This window comes from Mustela nigripes, chromosome 2, assembly GCF_022355385.1.
Source record: "Mustela nigripes isolate SB6536 chromosome 2, MUSNIG.SB6536, whole genome shotgun sequence".
Classification (NCBI taxonomy): domain Eukaryota; kingdom Metazoa; phylum Chordata; class Mammalia; order Carnivora; family Mustelidae; genus Mustela; species Mustela nigripes.
The window spans coordinates 113850535-113872174 of record NC_081558.1 but is presented as its reverse complement, the minus strand read 5'-3'; the positions used below and the strand labels follow the sequence as shown (position 1 = coordinate 113872174).

General features: G+C 43.6%; 1 protein-coding gene across 4 annotated transcripts in view; it reads right to left on the bottom strand.

The window, feature by feature from the left end:
- LAMP3 (lysosomal associated membrane protein 3) overlaps nt 1–21640 on the bottom strand; it is a 36159-nt gene extending 14519 nt beyond the window's left edge. For 3 of the 4 annotated variants that reach the window (XM_059391459.1, XM_059391462.1, XM_059391460.1), the window contains exons 1-4: nt 21424–21640; nt 13556–14301; nt 12533–12661; nt 2223–2280 (exon numbers count right to left, since the gene is read on the bottom strand). In XM_059391459.1, coding sequence (XP_059247442.1) covers nt 2223–2280; nt 12533–12661; nt 13556–14301; nt 21424–21472 — 982 coding nt within the window. In that variant the 5' untranslated portion in view covers nt 21473–21640. The remainder of the gene's footprint in view (nt 1–2222; nt 2281–12532; nt 12662–13555; nt 14302–21423) is intronic. The other variant, XM_059391463.1, reaches the window with a different exon arrangement.

The window sequence follows — 21640 nt, the reverse complement described above, 5'->3', positions numbered from 1 at the left end:
TTTCCTTTCCTTTCCTTTCCTTTCCTTTCCTTTCCTTTCCTTTCCTTTCCTTTCCTTTCCTTTCCTTTTCTTCTCTTTTCTTTTTGAGAGAGCACACAAGAAGGGGAAGGCGCAGAGAGAAAAGCAAACTCCCTGCTGGGCAGCTAGCCCAATGTGGGGCTCGAACCCAGGACCCCAGGACCATGACCTGAGCCGAAGGCAGACACTTAACCGACTGAGCCACCCAGGTACCCTTGTCCTGTTTAATTCTCATATAATCTTTTGAGATGGGTTCTACTGTTTCCATTTTATAGACAAGGAAATGGAGAGTCAGAGAACTGAAAATATTTATTTGCCTAAGAGCCTACAGCTAGTAAGTGGTATTTGGACTCAAGCAGTCTCACTATGGAGCCTGCTATCTTCACCACTACACTACTGTGTCTCCTGCCCATCACTGTACTACTTACTGTAGACTCTCGCATATGTACATTCAAATGCCCTACATGATGCCCTGAATTATCCATGGACACTGCTATATCATGTGTTATATCCCAGGGTAGTTTACTTCAATCACTAACATTACACTAACACTGACATTACAACAGTCATTACCACTGTAATTGCAACTGACTACTGTTATAATACTACCACCGCCACCGCTGACGTGCAAATTATCCTCATCGCGACTCCTACAGTTCCTCCTGCTTCTGTTGAGCCTAGATTTGGGGGACCTAGAATTGTTTCATCCCCTTTCTCAGCCTCTAACTCAGCCTCTGTTCTCACTTTCCCTTTGCCTGCCTCTTGAGACATTACTACCTGACTTCCGGCTAAAATTCATCCATATCTTGTAATAACATTAGCTAATTTATGTTAGCGTGCACAATATTTATTCCCCAGCCTCTGTGAGTACACTTGTCTAAGCAAGGTACTATATATGAAAGTGAATTCTCAACTGTGACATCTTACTTACTTTTAACCAATAATCATGGATAATATCCTCTTGAACAATATCAATAAAATATGTTATATTTTAAATAAACATTTCTCGACATTTTCATTTCTTGGCAACTTTCTTTAGCATAGGTTCCTTAATAAGATAAGCTTAAGCACGTCATAAGATAGAATTTTAAAAAGGGGAAAACAGACATGAAAACTCTTTGTACAGTAAATGACACAGAGGAGGTGCCCAGCAATGGTTTGCTATCAAACTCTGGGCTTTCCAGAGAAACATTTGAGTTTCCTAAGAAATTTCCCCCACTGGACAGGGAACATTACTTTCCTAGATGGGAACCTTACCGGAGTTCTCTCAACTGGCCCCACTGTGGGCCATTCTCGATACAACAACCAAACGGAATCTTTATCAGTGTAAATCTGATATACCATTTCCCTACATCAAACCCTCCACTGACATCCTTTCACACTTTAAACTCAAATCCAAAGTCCTCAGCTCGCCTCACGCAGAAGCCCTACATGCTCTGGCCCGCGTGTCCGTCAGGCCTGCTCTGTTGCTCTGCTCGCTCTCTTGGGGACATGTGACACTTGCCGCTCCCTGAACCCATGTGCAAGCTGGCTTCTAAGGGCTTGTGCATCTGTTGCTCCTGTCACCTGAAAAAACCTTCCTCAGACCCAGATGCCCCCAAATGGGGATATCTCTCTGCTCAAGCCTCACCTCTTCAGAGAGGCCTTCCTCCCCTGAGAGCTTCCCAAAGGCCCTACCTAAAAATATCTTTCCAGTCCTCTGCACCCCACCCCAACCCGCTTGTGTTTGCTCATAGGATTTAATACTACTTAACTGTCTGTTATAATTTAATGTGCCTGTTTGTCATCCCCTCCCCACTTCTAGAATGTCAGGTCCATGACAGCAGGAACCATATGTTTGGCTAATATGCATTTCTACTGCCTCTTACAGGGCTTGGCACCTAGCTGGCAGTAACCACATTTTTGTAGAATGAATGCGTGATTCCAAGAGTACTGAAGAAACTGCACCATCACTAGCAAATCTGCCCCAGAGTCACTCAGCTCTTTTGAGCTGCTGATAATGATCTCCGACATAACGTAGTCCAGCCTCCTTCACAGGCAGCTGAGCAAATGGAAGCATACAAAGATGCATGGCCTTCTCCTGGTTACTTTCTCCGTTGGTTTCTCCAAAGCAGCATCAAAGATGAGCAAATTCAATGGGCTAAAGTGAGCTAACCCGAGGCGCAGTGTTACTGCTGGTGGAGTGACCTTCTCTAACAGCTTACCTGGGTTTGCAACTGTCAAACAGGCTCTCACTTCACTGATGTAATACGAGTTTTCATCCTGTAAAACAGGATGAAACTGTTAACATTTGGGCACTCTGTCTTTACATTTATGATCTTGGTTTATAAACTTTGTTCTGGCAGGATTCCAGCTATTCAATCCTCTATATGGGGATTTGGGGGTCTGTGGGTACAGACCATAATTGTATCAGAAGCTTCAAAAAAGTGAAGATACCACACAACAAATAAATTATAAGTAATGGCTTACTCCTGGTCCTGAATTTCTCTACTGCATACTTGTTGCTAGAGCCTGAAATTCAAATTTCCCCGGTCTAGAGTCCCTTCAGTTAGACCAAATTTCTTCCTGTTAAAATGCATATACGTCTGGAAGGTAGAGAGCATGGAAGGGTAAACATTAAGCTTTTACTAGTAATGAATATCTTAGGGTAGAGATTCAAATGGAGACCACTCATCTCTTTTCTTAAAGGCATAAAGAACTTCAGCATTTAACAATGTATTTATTTATTTTAGAGAGAGAGAACAGAGGGGAGGGGTAGAGGGAGAAAGGGAGAGAGAGTCCCAAGCAGACTCCATGCTTAGCACAGAGCCTGATGCGGGCTTGATCTCATGACTCTGAGATCGACCTGAGTTGAAACCGAGAGTCTGTTGCTTTACTGACTGAGCCACTGAGGTGCCCTGAGACCACTTATCTTTAAGGCTACCATGGGTGGACTTCATGGGGCTCATAAACTCTCATAAACGGTGTGTGCAAAATTTTTCATGCAATTTATCAATTGCTTTAAACAGATTAAGGGGTTCATATCTCCAGTATGGTTAGATGGGGCCACCATGAGGGATTCTGAAAAGAAATGGTTTACTCTGAGATATCTGGATATTCTGTAAAAGAGGATCCCAGGAGTTTGTGTTCAGAAATACTAAGTAGTGTTCTACATTTTATTCAAGGATTGTCCTTTCAGAAAAACAAAACAAACAAACCATTACAAAACAGCCCTATAACCTCCTGAGAGACTAAGGGTATAAAATAGTAAAGGGAACTGAAATGAGATATGGAAGGGTAAGTTGAAAAAGGAGGTTTCGGGTTTTTTAAAGTAGGCGATTTAGGTCTTATTTGTAAACATTCATTAGAAAACTATCCACAAGGGTGCCAGGGTGGCTCAGTTGGTTAAGCGACTGCCTTTGGCTCAGGTCATGATCCTGGAGTCTCAGGATCGAATCCCGCATCAGGTACCTGCTCAGCAAGGAGTCTGCCTCTTCCTCCGACCCCTCCCCATCATGCTCTCTCTCTCTCATCTCAAATACATAAATAAAATCTCTAAAAAAGAAAGAAAGAAACTATCCACAAGTAAGAGGTGAAGAAATGGTAGAGCAATGAAAATCAGAATCTGAAATTGAATTACCTTTAGAAGCTCTAGGTCTAGTCATAAAGAAATTTAACAGTAATAATCTCAACTACATTCAGTCCATCTGTGTATTATGTAGATGAAATGATGAAGGGTTCTAAAAATACAAACTGTTTTAGTAAGGTAACTGCTACTGGTACACTCAAGTCTAGAGCCTGTAATTCATTGAATAGCACCTACCATATATTGGCTTCTTACCTTGTGCCAGGCACTGGAGCAGACACTTCTCTGCCATGTCTTATTTAATCCTCACAGAAACTCTGAGAAGAAATAGAGGCTCACCGACTTGCCCCAAATTCCAGCCCTAATAGGTGGCAGGGGAAGGTATGACCCCAAGCTTCTTGTCTCCATGTCTAGCATTTAATTTCTCTTATATCCTCTCCAAACCAGCCATTGCTCTAGGTCCTGGAAAAAGAATAAGACCTGGCTCCTTCCTTCAAGGTACTGAATCTTGGTTCTGAAAGGTAAGGTGAACAATGTGCTTGGCCCATCCATTTCTTCTAGAAAGAACATCTGTGAGCCAGGCCCCTCTTTGGTCACTTTCACAAACCATTTATTCAGGCTATTCTTTATTTGGGGTCCTTTTTAGCATATAAGAGACCTGTACTTCAGGCCCCAAGGCCCTGCCCTATCCTAAGAGCAGAGAGGATCCACTGATGGGATTTAAGCAGGCCAGTGAAATGAGTGTGACTTTCTTTTTTGAAATTGCATGGGTTGCAGTGTGAGTTTGCTTTAAGGAACAGCAGGAGAACAGTGATGAGACCAGCTCTGAGCTCCACAGGGCACCTCCTGGGATCTCCCCCTTTTTGTGGCATCTCCTTGTTCTATCCTCACATAAGGAAAGGCTTATGTGGGGTGCCTGGGTGGCTCAGTAGGTTAAGCCTCTGCCTTCAGCTCAAGTCATGATCTTAGGGTCCTGGGATCGAGTCCTGCATTGGGCTCTCTGCTCAGCAGGTAGCCTGCTTCCTCCTTTCTCTCTGCCTGTGTCTCTTCCTACTTGTGATCTCTGTCAAATAAATAAATAAAATCTTTATTTAAAAAAAAAAAAAAAAGGAAAGGCTTTGTGTTTCTACAAAGGCTTCACAGTTTACTAAGAGCATGCTGTCACCTAGATTGCCTCCTTTGATCCTCACAACACCCCCCAGGACAGAATAATATAAATATCATCAGCCCATTTTGCAGCTGAGAACAGAGGCTCAGATGAGTTAGCCATCTACCTCTAATTCACACTGTTTGTAGGTGACACAAAGCAAAATCTGGTCTATAGGATCCTGCCCTACATTTTCTTCCATAGGATGTGTGGGTATGGACAAAAAATTTGTTGTGCAAGAACTTTCTTTCCCATTCCCTGTAATGCAGTTGTCCGTATTTAACCATCTATCAGAAATAGGACCAGCTTCAAAATTTATGGGGCCTGCTATAAAACCAAAATGTAGGATTTCTTGCTCAAAAATCATTTGAAGAATTTCAAGAAATGATACCATGCTTCAACTACACATGGGCTTGGCTGACTGCTCAAGTCACACGCTCATGAATCCAGCCCCGACAGGAAGGGCCATTCCTGCTCCCCCAAAACTAGTACTGTATAGGGCTAATGCCAAAAGTGAGGCCTTCCATAGCGGATGGCAGAGTGCTCACATTCACTGTGAGTTCACCTTTCTTGAGATTTTTAAAATTTATTTGTGAGAGAGAGGAGGAGAGAATGAGCAGGGAGAGTGGCAGAGGGAAAGAGAGAAGCAGACTCCCCAGGGAGCAGGGAGCCTGATGCAGGGCTCCATCCCAGGACCACAGGATCATGACCTAAGCTGAAGGTAGACACCTCACCAACTAAGCCGCTCAGGCACCCCACTATGAGTTCACCTTAATGATGCAACAGGACAGAGTCCAGAGCCCATATCCAGGTTTCCTTCTATTAGCCAAATGCTTCCTGGGCCTGTGCTTCTGTCTATGGTTAAGATAAAGGAAAAACATTTGTTAGGTGAGCTCATGTAAATAAAAGCACAGACAGATGTTTAGTTCCATTGAGATTCCAAATTTTGTAAAATTTGTGCTGCTGGTACCAAGTGAGTCTTATCTAGACAATTGTGCCCACTTTTTCTGTAAAGTTTTAGAATAGAAATAGAAATAAGAGAATAGAAATAAAATTGTCTTTTTCTTTTTAAGTAATCTCTGCACCCAATGTGGGGCTTGAACTCACAACCCTGAGATCAAGAGCAACACACTCCAAGGACTGAGCCAGCCAGAAACTCTGAAATTGTCTTTTATTTAAACTAGAGCAAAGCATTTCTTTTTCGACTCGGAAGTTCAGAATTCGGCCTCATTTGAATGGTAGTAGGGCTGAAGTTTATTCTATAAAAGGGGTTGGCAAGTTTGTTTATGTAAAGAGCCAGATGGTAAATATTTTAGGCTTCCTGGCTCTGTGTAGTTGACACTCAATTCTGCCATTGTAGCACAGAAGTAGCCACAGACCAACATGTACACAAGCAAGTGTGGCCATGTTCCAGGGAGCTTCATTTATGGACACCGAAATTTGAAATTCATATGATTTCCATGTGCCATGCAATATTCTCCTCCCCCAGCAGCCATTTAAAAATGTAAAAGTCATTCTTAGGCTGCAAACTGTACATTTTTTGGAGGTAGACTGAATTTGGTCTGGGGGCCACAGCTTGTCAACTCCTGGTCCCCACCATCAATGAAAAACAAAGTTGCAGTTCACTTTTCAGTTGGTTAAAACAAAAGCAAAAATGAACTGTGGGGACTTCATCAAGATAAAAAGGGTTCGCACAGCAAAGGAAATAGATCACACAACTAAAAGGCAACCTACGGAATGGGAGAAGATATTTGCAAATGACATATCTGATAAGGGGCTAGTATCTAAAATCTGTAAAGAACTTAACAAACTCGGGGTGCCTGGGTGGCTCAGTGGGTTGGACCTCTGCCTTCGGCTCAGGTCATGATCTCAGGGTCCTGGGGTTGAGCCCTGCACAGGGCCTCTCTGCTCAGCAGGGAGCCTGCTTCCCCTCCTCCCCGTCTGCCTCTCTGCCTACTTGAGATCTCTCTCTCTCTCTGTCAAATAAATAATTAAAATCTTAAAAAAAAACAAACAAAAAGAAACAAAACACATGGATGTAGGGGAAGGGAAGGAAAAATAAAATAAGAGGAAGAAGAGGGAGGCAAACTATAAAACATGCTGAGCTCTAGCTAACAAACTGCCAGTTGTTGGAGGGGAGGTGGGGGGCAGGGAATGGGTAACTGGGTGATGGGCCTCAAGGAGGGCACTTAATGTAATGAGCACTGGGTGTTATGTGCAACTGATGAATTGCTAAGTTCTACCCCTGAAACTAATAATATAGTATATGTTACTAAATTGAATTTAAATAAAGATTTAAAAAATAATTTTAAAAACGTTATAAAGAAAGCAGTTAATTTCCTATTTGGGAGGACAAAGTTTTGCTAAGACTTTCTAAATACCAATTTAAAAATATCTTTTAGTTTCCAAACTAGTATCCTAGTTTGAGTTGTCAAATACTTGTGGGCATTCTAAAAATTTTATTTTTTTGCTTATTCAGTAGGATGGGAAAAATTATAACAGAACTCACCTCTTAGTTTGATGTGAAGATTAAATGAAGGAATGCATGTAAAAAATTTACCACAGAGTCTTCACTCAAATTTTAACCAGTGTTATTCACAGCGGTGACAAGAAATTAGATTGCCCCTTCCCAGTAAACCTCTCTCATTGAGCTCACATGATCCTTTCTTGTCTATTTCTTAGAGCTCAGATCTACCACAGATGGAAAGAGAGAGCAAGCAAATTAAGCTTCGACAGCCCTACTCATCAAAGAAATACAGTGAAACCTCAGCTCTGCAGATGGGAGACAGGTGGGCACAGAGGAAGGAGCCTCAAGCAGATGTCACACTTAACCCAAAGCTCAAGGGAATTTACATGCTGCACATTATGTAGTTAGTAGTATCTGCTTTCTCCTTTGATGCCCACACAGTGATTCCTTGCCAGATGGTTTTTGTTTTGTTTTGTTTTGTTTTTGTATTTGGGGTTCAGGTTGGAAAGATGAACCATGTCATCTTGAAAACAAAGTGAAAATCCTTTGTGCACCTATCAGTATTGCCAAAAGGGGCTAAGGACTCCTAAGAGCGAGCTGTGGTACTTCAGCTCTTACAGTGTGTCCATGGGAATGGACCACTGGCACATGTCCCAGCTCACCACTCAACTGATGGAAGGATGACACAGGGCGCCTCATCTCCAGTATCTAAGAGCTCAGCAGTATCTCATCAGAGGGCCCGTAATTCCCCAAGGGACCTAAACAGCCTCCTTAGCAAAGAACTAGGTCCAGAGCAAACCAGTCAATCAACCTATCCCGGGAGGCATACCAATGACCTTGAGGCCCAGGGTCCTCTCCCTAAGGTCAGCAAAATGCATTGTGGAAGTTTCATAGTCACCGATGTTCAGGATGTGGATTTTTGTCTTCAACATCAATCAGGCCTCTTTTGTTCATCATTGTTGCGACTATGTCAAGAAACCTTTGCTCTGTATATACCAAGGGAAAGCCAAAGAGGATGTCTCTTTGGAGCTGCCGATCTACTTTTTGGCAGCCTGGCCAAGAGTCCCTGTGAAATTCAGATTCATTCTTTTATGGATTCATTTCTTCATCAAACAATTTGCTAAAGATATACTTACGTACAAAGTCAGGGCTTGGCACCATGAGTAAATCACAAACATGCCTTCAAGATGGCAAAATGTGCAATGAGTGCATTAATGGAGTTTGGGGAACAATCAATGGAGGGTCCAGAAACCAAAGGAAGAAAGCCTCCCAGTTTTACCTGGGTTGGAAGTGGGGGGTGGGGCGTGGGGGAGACTTCACAGGGTAAGGATCTTTGAGCCATCTTAAAGCATGAGTGCAAAAGGGGCTGAGGGTGGGAGGGGCATTCCAGACAGACGGGAAGCATAGGGGAAAGCGGGGCATGAAATAATACAGCATAGTGGGGAAGCTTTAAATAGTACACAGGGTGTTCACATTTGAACATTGAGAACAGTTCCCTGGAGTCTCTAAGTTAAGAGGGCTCCAAATACCCCTGCAATGTTCTGGGTAAATACCATGGCGCTGGGTGGCATTAGCTTTCCAGACCTTGGCTGGCCAAAATGCTACCTGGCTGGGTGTCCCTCCCTCTGCCCCCAGCCCTCCCACTGATTTCTCCCATGTCCCATCCCCAGGTCAGGGATGGAAGCCTCACTGAGCTGTCCTGACCGCCAGGTGGATGAGAAAAGGGTAGTGTTGAGCTGGAAAAAATAAACTCTACACTAAGTTACTGAAAGATGTTTTGAAACAAACTATCCTAACAGGAAGGACACTGTGGGACGTGGGGGAAGGGAGGTCTATTTATCTTGCACCTGGAGAGGCTGAACAACTCTCAGTTTGTGACCTGAATTAAATGAGACACTGACATGGGAAGGTTTTCAGTTCTTTAAAAAATGAAATGAGAGAAATGAGAGAGAAAAAAAAAAACAAAAAAACCACTCCTAACCCGGCTAGGGGCCTGATACCACGTTCTGCATTGTTTCACCTTCACAGAAGCCTAACAAAACAGGTGGTGGCTGACCTCATCTCACAGAGGAGGAAACAGGCTCTGAAAGCGAGCTAGCGACTTGTCCGTGGTCACATAGAAGTGACACGGATAACTTAAGTCTTGACAGAACAACATCAAGAGACAGTTCAGGAGGCAGACTTCTTTACATTTCTGTCATTGGCAGTATTTCAAGTAAAAAAAAATTACGTATTATTGTCTATGTTTTGAAACCTGGAGCTGTTGCCTATATTTCTTTTATTTTTTCTCATAATGTCTGGTTCAGTGTTCAGGACACAATAGGTGCTCAGTAAATTCCTATTAGTGATTTGTTAATTCAGGCTTGCTCACCAGCATCCATTTACCATTTTCCAACTTGGTTCTCATTTATAATATTTATGATGTCATAACTAACAAAAACTATTTTCTAAGACTCTTCTTTTTTTCTCTAACGTGGTCATTCTTAACCAGGGGTGATTTCCCCCCAGGGGACATCTGGCAATGTCTGGAGACATTTGGGGTTGACACAAATGGGGCTGGGTGTTGTTACTGGCATCTAGTAAGTAGGAGGCCAGGGATACTGTTCAGTATCCCGCAAGGCACAAGATATCACAGACTTATCTGGAGCCAAACATTAATACTGTCGTTGCCGAGAAGCACTGGTCTAGAGGGTAGCAACATTTTGAAAATGGCTGACAGAATTGCTAAGGCCATTTCTCCTGTGGAAGAAACTAGATGGCTTTCCTGCCTAAATGCATTTCACACAGACCACCTATTAGGGCAGAATGTCCACAGGCCAAATCTGGCTTACAACTGTGTTCTGTTTGGCTAGCTCTGTTGAAGTTTTCCAAAAAACGTGTTGCCAACATTTAAAGATAAAAAGATCTGGATTTCTTGTCTTGAACAGTCAGAAGATCTGACAACACTGGTTTCTGGTGACCAATTGAGAGAGATGATATGTAAAACATTTAACAACTGACATAACAGGGCAGCAACCACTCAGAATGTATACCCAACCATCTAGAATGGATGTCCACCATAAAAGACAGTGGCAGCCTCCAGGGAGTGATGCCTGCCCAGCCACTGGCATCTCTGGGACTCCCTACCCCTCCCTTGTGTCTCCTCACTTCTGAGGCTCTCCTCCGTCATCTCAATCCTCCAATGTTTTTCTTAGGCAGACTTAATGGGAAGGTGAAGTCGTCATCAAAAGTGGGGAGAAAAAAATGACTGCCTATTTCAAGGAAAAAAAATTACTGGCCTACTTCTCTCTTTCAATTCTATACTTAGCCCCTGTGATCTTTGAGCTTGTGGTTACTATTTTAGCTTAAACAAGTTCTCTTTTAAAATGTGGAAATTCTCCTGAAGGACTAAGGCTGGTGGGAACTTTTGCTTTCTATAATCTTCCTCGCTTTCCTCTTGCAATAGAGCTAAGGTCAACTACTTGAGGAATCGGTGCCAGGGAATGAAATAAATAAGGTGAATTTGGTTGGCGGACTCAGGCAAAGCAGCTATTACAAACTTGAGACCGTGGATAGTGGCTCTCCTTGCTCCTTCCAGAATGTGAGTAGAGGGAGGAAAACCCTGCTGGTGCTTCTAGCGCCATCTCTGAACTCATTTCCTGCCTGTACTTCTGGAGACACAGAAATTTCCAGAAAGACAGGGGCTCAAACCTTGGGTGGAGTTTGATCAAACAGAATCCAGTCTGAAGGCATTGGAAAGGCAGGCAGAGAGGGCATCAGGAGACAGAGGAAAGGAGCAAAAAGAGACACTGAAAGGTGCCAAAGAAACTCCCAGTTGCAGACCTGCCTAAGGCAGTGGGCACAGCATGCTACAGACAAATGCTGGGCTTTGATGCTTACCAAAAGCTCATACAGGCAGTAGTCTGGGTGGAATCAAGTCCTGAACTAAAGCACAGATGCTTGTACCTATACCCTCTGCCCTTTTGCTGAAGCGACTTTAAAAGAATTCCTGACCCTTCTGTAGGTTTAACCTCAGTTGTCTCGAAGTAGAGCACACATTCTTCCCAGAATGATCTTCTGGTGTGAGAGAATACATTTTTCCCATTTGATACTGAAAGGAAACCCCTGACTTCTCCAGTGCACCTCTACCTTAAGGAGAACCATACGCACAAGGAGGATAAAGTCTTTGACACCAAATTAAGAAAGTCAACACCCTTTGTTGAACATTGTTATGTGCCAAGCACCATGCAAGACAATTTATATATACCACTTCTGACCCTCCCATGGGTCCCACTAAAGGAGGTGTAATTATTTCCATTTTATAGATGAGAAAACATGCCCCAAGTAGTCCAAGATCATGTGACTAATCAACGTTATGATGGAGAGCCAATCTTGACTTGTTTCATGCCAATGTCTATGCTCATTTCTCTCCAGGCTCTGGTACCCAAGACCCCTCTAAATTCAGGGGTCACATTCAACAGGTAGGAAGGAGACCCACACCAAGTTCCAGCTGTAGGCATTCTCTCAGCACCACCTCTCCAGCTCTTACCTGGCCTATCTGAATGATACTTTGGGAGAATCCGGGAGAAGTGTCTCCTTTGAGAGTGGATGACCAACGTTTGTACCCCCAAGACATTCACCCACGTGAGTCATTGTAATCATAGCTACTGGTCTTGAACATCTACTTTCCAACTACTGAATAATGCTCTTTACAGAGGTGATCTTTAATTCCCTTCCCTCATTTCTCAAGTGTTCAAATAAAGCTCAGACATGTTAAGTTGTCTGCCTGATGTCACAAGAACAGGTGACAGAGTCAAATTTCAGCCAGGACTCTCTGACCTCGTGTCCATAGTCTTTCCACCCCACTCTGTGGTCCACCCCTTTTGTAATATGGTCTGGAAAATCCAGTGCCCGGTTAGTCCCTGAATCTTGCCTGCTGCAGTTGGAAAGAACCCATCATGACATTTGATTTTGGTCTGAGAGTAATCCTGTTTCTGTGTGCTCACTGGGAATTTCAGTGGGTCTGTTGATCTGTTTAACTTCCTCCTTTAGGTGGTTTGCAAAGAGCACCTGTGGCTGGGTTCCCCAAGGCCAAACCTCCCTTAAGAGGCACTGAAGCCCTTCTTGGGCTGCACAGAGGAGGCTGAAGGGGTTAGGAGGCAAACATAAGATGTCGACACTTCCCTCCTCTCCATCTCCATGCCCCTCATTCTTATCAGGGAATATCTCAAAAGGTTCTGAGATCTATTTCCTTTGGAACTTAAAGTGAAGTGTGGGGTTGCACCACTGGGCCCCAGGTTGAGGGAAAAGAAAAGCGATGCTAGAGCCTGTTAGTATGAAGGAGCTCAGTTCTCACCTTTGTAAATGTGAAATTCACAAATCCGCCCTGGAAATTCAAGAGAAGGTTGGATTTTCGGGAGCCACACTTCCCAGAGGCTTGGGTTGCGTTCGGGTCAATGTTGAAGTATCTCTGAGGTGAAAAAACCTAAACCAGATAAAATCATCAGATCAGTGAGATTTCAAGGAAAACTCTAGCTTGGGAACCAGAAGCATAGGTAGTTAGTGAGATTGAAACTCAAGTCTAGTGAGAGTTCACTTGAAAACTTCCAAGTCCTCAGAAAATCTCTCTGATTTCCAAACTGCTATGTTCAAAAGATTTTTCAAAGAAGGGGTTCTCCCACAGAAAGTGTTCCTTAAGAGTTCATTTATAGCCAGTCTGTTCCTGATAAAATGCATGGAATTTAATTTTTGTTAAATTAAACACATCACAAGGTAAGTGTGTTACTAGAATTTTACAAGGAAAGATCTTGTTGTCTAATGTACTTCTGTTTCACATGAAAACCTGAATGTAGAAGTTTCATGAAAGCTGTGCCAAAAAAAAAGAGAAAGTATTATTTTTATGGTGATTCCTTTAGTAAATCAAATAATCTTAACCCCACCCCCACCTCTTCTAATCCTCTTGTTAACCTAGAATTTTGATGTGAATGTCACAGCTGGCTGGAACCAAGGAGACTATGTAAGTCAAGCCCTTCCCTTCACAGGAGAGTTGCTGAGGCTTGAGGTCAACAGGAGGGACAGGGCCAGGCTGGGGTCAATGCAGAACACACCCCAACACCCTGCCCATGTTGCCTAAAAGTGAGAGGTGTGCATCGTTATGATTTTGGTGTGTGCCCTCCACTAGCCAGTTGCTGCCAGTTTCTATTCTTATATGCATTCTAAAACAGATTCATCTTTTAATGGAGCAACTTGGAGAAAAAGGAGCTTGTAGCTATTTATTTCATTCAAAGACACAAGATGCAGGGAGACTGTCTATTCTTAGCAAGACACCCTCCCTCACACTTTTTGAAGGCAGTGTTACAGTCCTATGGCCCCAACTTACCGACTCTGTGTCTTGAACTGTTAGTTCTATCCCCATCTCGGCTTTGATACAGAGCCTGCTTCCATTTAGAACTTGGTACATTCCAGTCTTGGCTGACGAAGGCCGAGGTGCAAGAGTGGGCCCAGAAGTCGTGGCGGCAGGTGAGGCCGTGTGGGTGGTATTGTGTGCAGCTGTGGTTGGGCCTGGGGCATGACTGGGTTGGGCAGACTGGTGACTGGTTGTGCTGTTAAGCGGTGGGGTGGACAAGGTTGCTGGAAGGGCGGTCTGGTTCCTGGGTTGGGTGGTTTTCCTAGTTGTGTGGCTGACAGTCGATGGGCTTGTTCCTGTCGTATGGGCCGATGGAGGGAAGGTGGTTGGCGGTGAACCTGGGGCTGCACTGGGACCAATTGTAGCTTCAGTGAGAGAAGCTGCTGTGTGTGAGTTATTGGGTGTGGCCAAGGTTGTGACTAGGGTGTGGGCTGTCGGGCTGGTAGTCGGGGTGCTGTTTGTAGTTAGCAAGGATGTTGTTACTAGAGTTTTTACTGTTGTGTGTGTGGTTGGGAGCTCAGAGCTGGAGGTTGGGGCAGCTCTGTGAGAGGGGGTGTGACCATTCATTGATCTGGCTGCTAAAGTTTGGCTAGGGATGTGGTGAGTTAGTTGCAGGAAAGGCTTTGCTGTGGCCTCTGCTGTTCCTGCTGTTGTAGGTAGATAGTCCCCGGTTTCTGGAGACACTTGTGCTGTTATTTGACTGCCATAATGCAAAATCACTGCAAATTAGGAAACAAAAGTGTTACCACATTATGAACTCACATTGGTGAATCCTTCCACCATCCCCATTTTAATGTTTCTTCACTGCAAATTAAGATGCATTTATTTATTTACTTTTCTCTTTGAGATAGTGACCTTATTATACACACACACACACACACACACACACACACACACACACTGAGAAATGTGATTCCTGGATCACATGGTAGTTCTACTTCTAATTCTTCCGAAGATAAATATGATTTATTTTATTATTTCCAAACATGCTCATTTACTTTTAATGAGAAATGTGCATATGTTTAGATTTGGGTGAAATTTATAAGGATAGAACAATGAAGTGAAGATCACCAAAGATTCTACCATGAGGCCACAACTTAAAAGTTTGGGTTGCACCCATGTTTTTTACAGGGTTGTGACCACACAGCAGATATTCTTCTATGTCCAGCCCCTTTGTCTGTACGGGGTGTTGTACTAACACTGTAAAGTAGTCGTGCTTCGCTAGATATCTAAGTGCGGATACCCATTCATTCCCCATCTTCCCTATGAATCCAGATAGTTCTGGAAGGAGAGTGTTCCTGGGTGGGGTGCTGCTGTGATGCTCTAATAGAGCTGGACAGCATGAATGGTGGTAATAAAGACTTACACAGAGATGTGTAGTTTGCATACAACCATACAATCCCAGGTTTGAAAGGGGTCTTGATGATCATCTAGTCCAAACCCTAATCTGATATGTAAATTGTATCTATGAATATTTGCCATGTGTTCATCCAATCAATGCATAATTACCTCAAATGATGGGAGATTTGTTTCCCTTGCATTTTGTATTTTGCTGTGAGTGTTTGTAAAGATAGACCCGTTTTTGTCATTTCTTTACTTCACCCTTTGAATGGCCCAGGCTTTCTCAAGTAGGAAAGAAAGAAGGACAGCCCACCAGACGCTGTCCTTCGTAGTTTGGCTTAGAGAGTCCCGACATCCTTATATAAATAGTTCCCCACCCTACAATTCCCCCCATCACAGTGTTACATTCATTGCCTGCACTGCACTAACCACAACTGGTAATTATATAAGGGGATGGTACTAACATATTTAATAGTAAGCCTGATCACCCAGTGTGTAACAGCAGAATAACAGCCCTGATTATATGTTTATTTATTGGTTTATTTATTGACTGTGTATCTCACCCACTAGATTAAAAGCAATCTCAAGGTGGAGATTGTGTGTGTGTGGTTTTTTTTTTACCACCAGTACTTATGCATAGAAAGTGTTCAGTGCATATGAGTTAGATGAATAGATAACTGGAGAGGTAAATTAGGATAATCGCATTGTAGACCATGTAGGATTATTGTAAGGCTCAAACAAATGGGTTTAAATGAAGTCATCCTATGGGGCGCCTGGGTGGCTCAGTGGGTTAAAGCCTCTGCCTTTGGCTCAGGTCATGATTTCAGGGTCCTGGGATCAAGCCCCGCATCGGGTTCTCTGCTCAGAGGGGAGCCTGCTTCCCCATCTCTCTCTGCCTACTTGTGATCTATGTCTGTCAAATAAATAAATACAATCTTTAAATAAATAAATAAATAAATAAATAATAAAGTCATCCTAGACCATCAAGAATACCTACAACATGTGTTATTGTCACAGGTTCTCTACTGGGACCTTCCTTAGGGGTGGAAGGCCTCCGGCTCTTTTTCACCCAGAATAGTTCTTCCCCTGCCTCCCCCCAAGCACAGAGTAAATTAGAAAACTGAGCAAAATGCAGATGATGTTCCTTGAGAATTTAGGATCAGGCACACTGAGAGATGGCTCTGTCTCCTCAGTGCTGTGGTTTCATCGCATTTGCCCATGGTATTTACAGTCACTACAGCTGGAGCTCCCTGGTGCTGGCCAGTGACTTGGGAAAACATGGGTAAAAGGGAAAGGAGATCACTCCATGCTGGTGTTTGGAGTTCTGAAGTTCATACATAATCAAAATCATCCATAAACTCCTTTACTATCTCCCTCGTTCATCCATTACATTTCTAAGTGGTTATTTTTCCTATAGTAATAGCACTAAAGCATCTAAGTTATTGGACACTTACTACATGACAGGCCTTAGGTCAAGGGTCATCTTTCACCAACTCCTCTCAAAAACCCTCTGTTGGTTCTATCTTTATCAACCTTTCAGATGAGGGAATTCAGGTTTAGAAAAGTCCCATCAACTTGACCGTAATCCCACAACTAGTGTATTCTGGAGGTAAGACACCTAGTAAATTTTGGAGGTGAGACTTGAGCCCCTGTCTGAACCAAAGCCTGGCCTTGGATTTGGGATAGGTGGAGGTGGTATTCATCACTGGGAAGAATGGTGAGAAAAGAGACAAAAGCAGAGAAGCAAAGAGTAGGGTGCCTCTCCAGCGACACCGTATCGCCAGACCCTCATAATGGTCGTCTTTGAGAATCCTTTCAAAAGCTTATATAATACAATCGTGATTATTTTCCAGAAGAAAAGTTCATATTTCAAGCCCATTATAATGCTTATGAATTATTTCTGCACAGCTGGCTTGAAAAATGAAAAAGACAAAAGCACCAGTTTAAATTGCCTTGAATAACCTTTAAGAAAGGCTTATTAATGACACTAAGTTATGTGAAACTATTTACTATATGTATATATATTTTTGTATCTAAAAATGTTCATTTGGGGGGGCGCCTGGGTGGCTCAGTCGGTTAAGCCGCTGACTTCTGCTCAGGTCATGATCCCAGGGTCCTGGAATCAAGTCCTGCGTCTATCAGACTCCCTGCTCAGTGGGGAGTCTGCTTCTTCCTCTCCCTCTCCCTCTACTGCCCCCAACCCTGTATGCACACTCTCTCTCAAATAAATATTTAAATTTTTTAAAAAATGTTCCTTTGGATAATTTGTATGATACTTGAGATTTGTGGATTTTATGGACTATAGGTTTTCTTTTCTTTTTTTTTTTTTTTAAAGATTTTATTTATTTATTTGACAGAGAGAGATCACAAGTAGGCAGAGAGGCAGGCAGAGAGAGAGGAAGGGAAGCAGGCCCCCTGCTGAGCAGAGAGCCCGATGTGGGGCTCGATCCCAGGACCCTGAGATCATGACCTGAGCTGAAGGCAGAGGCTGAACCCACTCAGGCACCCCTGCACTGTAGGTTTTCTTTGTAAGCCTTCATAAAATCACTATATGTGGAAACTTTATGCTTGCATTGTAGAGCTTAGAGCAAGATCTTTCCTTTCAAGATTGTTATGAAGGTTGACAGTTGTGGAAGATTTATTTTCACAATTCATTTGGGCTAAATCTGAGTTGCTGGTTCCTCAGTCACGACCTCAACAGAAACCCTATTAAGTTTATACTATCACTATGGAGAAAGAGAATTCATTCCCAGATGTACTCTCGAGGAATATCTTAGAGTGATTAGCAGAGATTGCTGTAGAGAACTCTGGAATACTGGAAAGCACTTGCCTTTTGTTCTTTTGGGAGGATCATTAGATCCTTCATAAAAATCTCACTATCCATGTTTTATGCTTATGAGCTTTCTCAACTGAGTAGAATATCCTCACTGAGTAGCACACCCTTTAAAAGGGGGAACCTTTCTCATAATGTAATTAAAAGTCCTCTCTCAGTAGTGATAAATGAACTCAAACAAGGGAAGAAAAGCACACTGGTCATTCATGAACGCACAGCCTCCCAAACAGAACAAGATATCCCATGGCACCCGTCAAGATATACTTGGTGTGCAGGAAGTATTTATGGGGGGAGCTGGATGTGATGGCAATCATGGTGTCTTGACATCGTGTGTGGCTTTGCAGTAGGCAGAAGCCTGGGCCAGCAGGTGACAGGACCAAAAATGTCAGAGTGTGTTAAAGATTGAACCAGAGTGTGTTCCCAGAGAGAACTGGGAGATATTGTTCTAATAGTCCTCTCCTTCCCCTCTGCAGCTTCTCTTCTCCCCTTCCCTTTCCCTGAAGAAGAGTGGTGCAAAAGATGGGCAGGTAATTAGATGGAAAACTGAAATGAGTAAGTATGCTGCTCATTATAATACATCCTTGAAAGTTCACTTGTTAGGTAGTTAATAGAAATAATGCCCCCCAAAATGTTCTGTTTTATAAAGTCTATGTATATGAACACACATATTTGACCAATCTTCATCAAAATTGGGTCACAGTTCTTAAACAGGACCTTTGACTCAATAAAGGCTTAGTTAAGTCACTGGTCTGTCTGAGACCCACAAAGAGAGCAGTGAGCAGAAGCAAGGGTAGAGCATAGTTCAGAATCTGTCTCAACCCTTCCTCTTCAAAAGAACACGGCCCTGGAGTTCATATGCTGATTTGTCAAGCCCATACCCCGAATCTCCTAGTATCTTCTCTCCAGGATTCAGGAGACTTAGGAAATAAGTACCTCTGAACCTAAATCCAATGCTTGGATTCCTCTAGACGATAAGCTGCAGGAAGAGGTGCTAGAAGATTTGGATTCCCCTACAACCCATAGAAGGAGCTGAGAGATGACTCATCAGCCCAGCCCTGGGAAAGTCAGCGACCATGCAAGGGCTTTTTCTCTAGGTACTTCCCGGAAGGCTGGTACTTCCCAGATAGCCTTTGTTCAGTGTCCCTGTCACACCCAATTCAGCAGATACATAGGAGCTTCTTCTGAGCTAGGCTCCGTGCCAGACACTGGGTCTTTGTTTTCAGGGGCTCAAAACCTTGTGAGGCAGACTCATAAGTGGACCCCCTTCCTCAGTGTGACAAACGTTATTACAGAAGGAGGCCCTGAGTGCTATAAGGTGGGGTGGGAATCCAACCCCAAGACAAATTCTTTAGGCAAATAAGAAAGTAAGTGGTAACCCAGGCAGGAGGAAAAGTATGTGCAAAGACACTGGGTCTTCAGAGCCTGGTAGGTCTGGAGAACAGCAAGGGGGTAAGCATGATGGGAATATAAGGAAGAGGGAGTTGTGTGCAGTTAGGAACAGAGTTGGGAAGTAAATGGAGCCCCATGGCCATACCTAGGGGCAGGGAAATGAATTTTAGCCCCTAAATACTTCCTCCTTCCCAGGGAACGGAGGCAGCCAGCTGGGTACAGCAGGAAGACTGTTTCTGGATGTGTGAGGCAGCAGGGGTGGGCCCTTAGTAAGATTCTGTTTACAGTTTCACAATTTAACCTTCAATCTTTTAGCAAAAAGATAAAAATCTTACCTCTGTTACTTTCTGTGGAATTTGAGATTCAAAGAGAACCCTTATATAGAAGTAGCTCCAGTCCCGTGGCACAAACTGCTGGCTAACTACTCCCAAATCCAGCCTCCCCTTTTTCCTTAGTAACAGAACCACAAATTCAAGCCGAGCACTTGCTGCCTGGAATAAAGAATGCTACCTCCAAGATTCCTTTCCAGCTGGGTGGGAATGTATAACTGCATTTGAGCCAAAGCAGTAGAAGTGGTGGGGTTATGTGGGCCTTCTGGGAATGCTGCTGGAAGAGGGGGTCCATCACCTATGTACCCTCTCTATTGTCTTTATGTTTTCCTTTTCAAACCAGCCTATAACTGGTATGTGATGGCTGGAGTTGCAGCAGACATTTAGAACCATGACAAGACCCTGCAGATGGGAGTCCCACACCGGACAGAGGACACTAGTGGGACACTAGTGAGCTCCTGCACTGGACCTGTTATGAATTCTTCTGGACTTGTTTTCTCATGACAGAGAAACACACACTTATTTTGCTTATTTTGCTCTTATTTGTCTATGAAGAGCAGCTAAATATAAATGGAACTGATAGAAATTTAAATCCCCTCATTTTGTGGGGGAAAAAGACCAGGGTAGCAAACTGAGTGGATAAAGACTACAGAGCTAGTTTACCTAAAATCTATGCCTGTCCTACGAAAATGTCCAATGGTTTTTGCTCATCTCCAATACAACAAGTATGTCTTGAACCTCTGCGTGCAGGGTCCTGAAACCAGGCTTCCTGGATGCAAATCTAAGGGCTGCCACTTGCTAGTTGAGTGACCACGAGGCATTCCTTAACCTGCCTCAGTACCCTCCTCCGGAAAATGGGGGCCCTTCACACACTTTGCTCACTCGGTTCACCCTGGAGAATCCATAGCTCAGAGAGGAGAGGGTGAGGTGTTTTCTCTCCACCTCCCCGGGAATTTATTGAGCACGCACTGCATTTCTGAATCTGCCAGTCATCTGCTCACAGGTCACAGAGGCTAACTGCTAGACTGTGATCTTTTGCTTTTTTATTAGCTTAGATTTTGCCTTTTGCCTCTAGAAGAATGTGAAACTCTATTTCTGAAAACACGGCAGAAGTAAAACAGCCAGGATGAGGACACTGCTGTGACCCTTCACCCAACTTTCCTGACAATTCATGCCACAATCAAGTACACCGGCTTCCCCCCAATGGAGCGTGTCAGTGGGGCCATGGGTTTCCCTCACATGTTCAACTCAGTGCTTCTAGAAGGAATTGTGAACTAACCAGCAACTAGGTAATGGCACACAGGAGGACTCAATGTCCTAGAGAGAAAACCCTCTTTGTGAAAGCAGGCAGTGGGCACATAAAATGATCATCAAAAACCCAGTTTCCCAGACAGCTTCTCTGACCTGAAGTATAATAGTAATTTTTTTTTAAGTCTTGACTGCTTGGCTTACACCTCTCTGAGATGGCACAATTTGCCAGACTGCATCTTATTCATCTTCACAGTTCATTGTTTATATAATGTAAACACAGCACTTCTGTTTGAGAGAAACAGGAAAAGCAAGGTATAATGTGTTTAGCAAGAGCCCCATTTCTAAAGTCTGGCTCAGTTCTCCATCTCTTAAATCTAAGTGATTTCCAAAACTCTCCCTGGTAAGGTGCTCAGAAGCCATTCGGGAACCAGGTTTAGTGTCACTGTCTTCTGGAGTTGACACCTCCTCTGCCTGACTCACGGAAAACAAGTCCAAACTGTGAAAGCCCTTGGGAAAAACATGAAAGTATACTCCACACATTTAAGGTAATAAGGAGGAGATCTTCCCAAGCCAAATACTAGAGTAGCTGAAGCCATACAGCTATCTCCAGCCTGTCTGGTCCCTGGCACTAGAATGCATTTGTATCAGAGGATACAGAGGTAGGAGGGCCACCATGGAAAACCATGGGTATCACTCACCAGCCAGGGACACGAAGAGCACCACCACTGCAGAGAGCTGCCAGGGCATGGCTCTGGAGCCAGAGATAACCGCTCGTCACCAGGTGCTGGCTCTGCTGCTGCTCCTCGGCCTCACTCAGCACTTCTCCCTCTTCTGAGTAGCACGAGCTTAATTCCAGGGCAGGCTCCAGAACAAAGAAGATACCTCCCTTCACCCCTCATGCACTTGCGGCAGAGA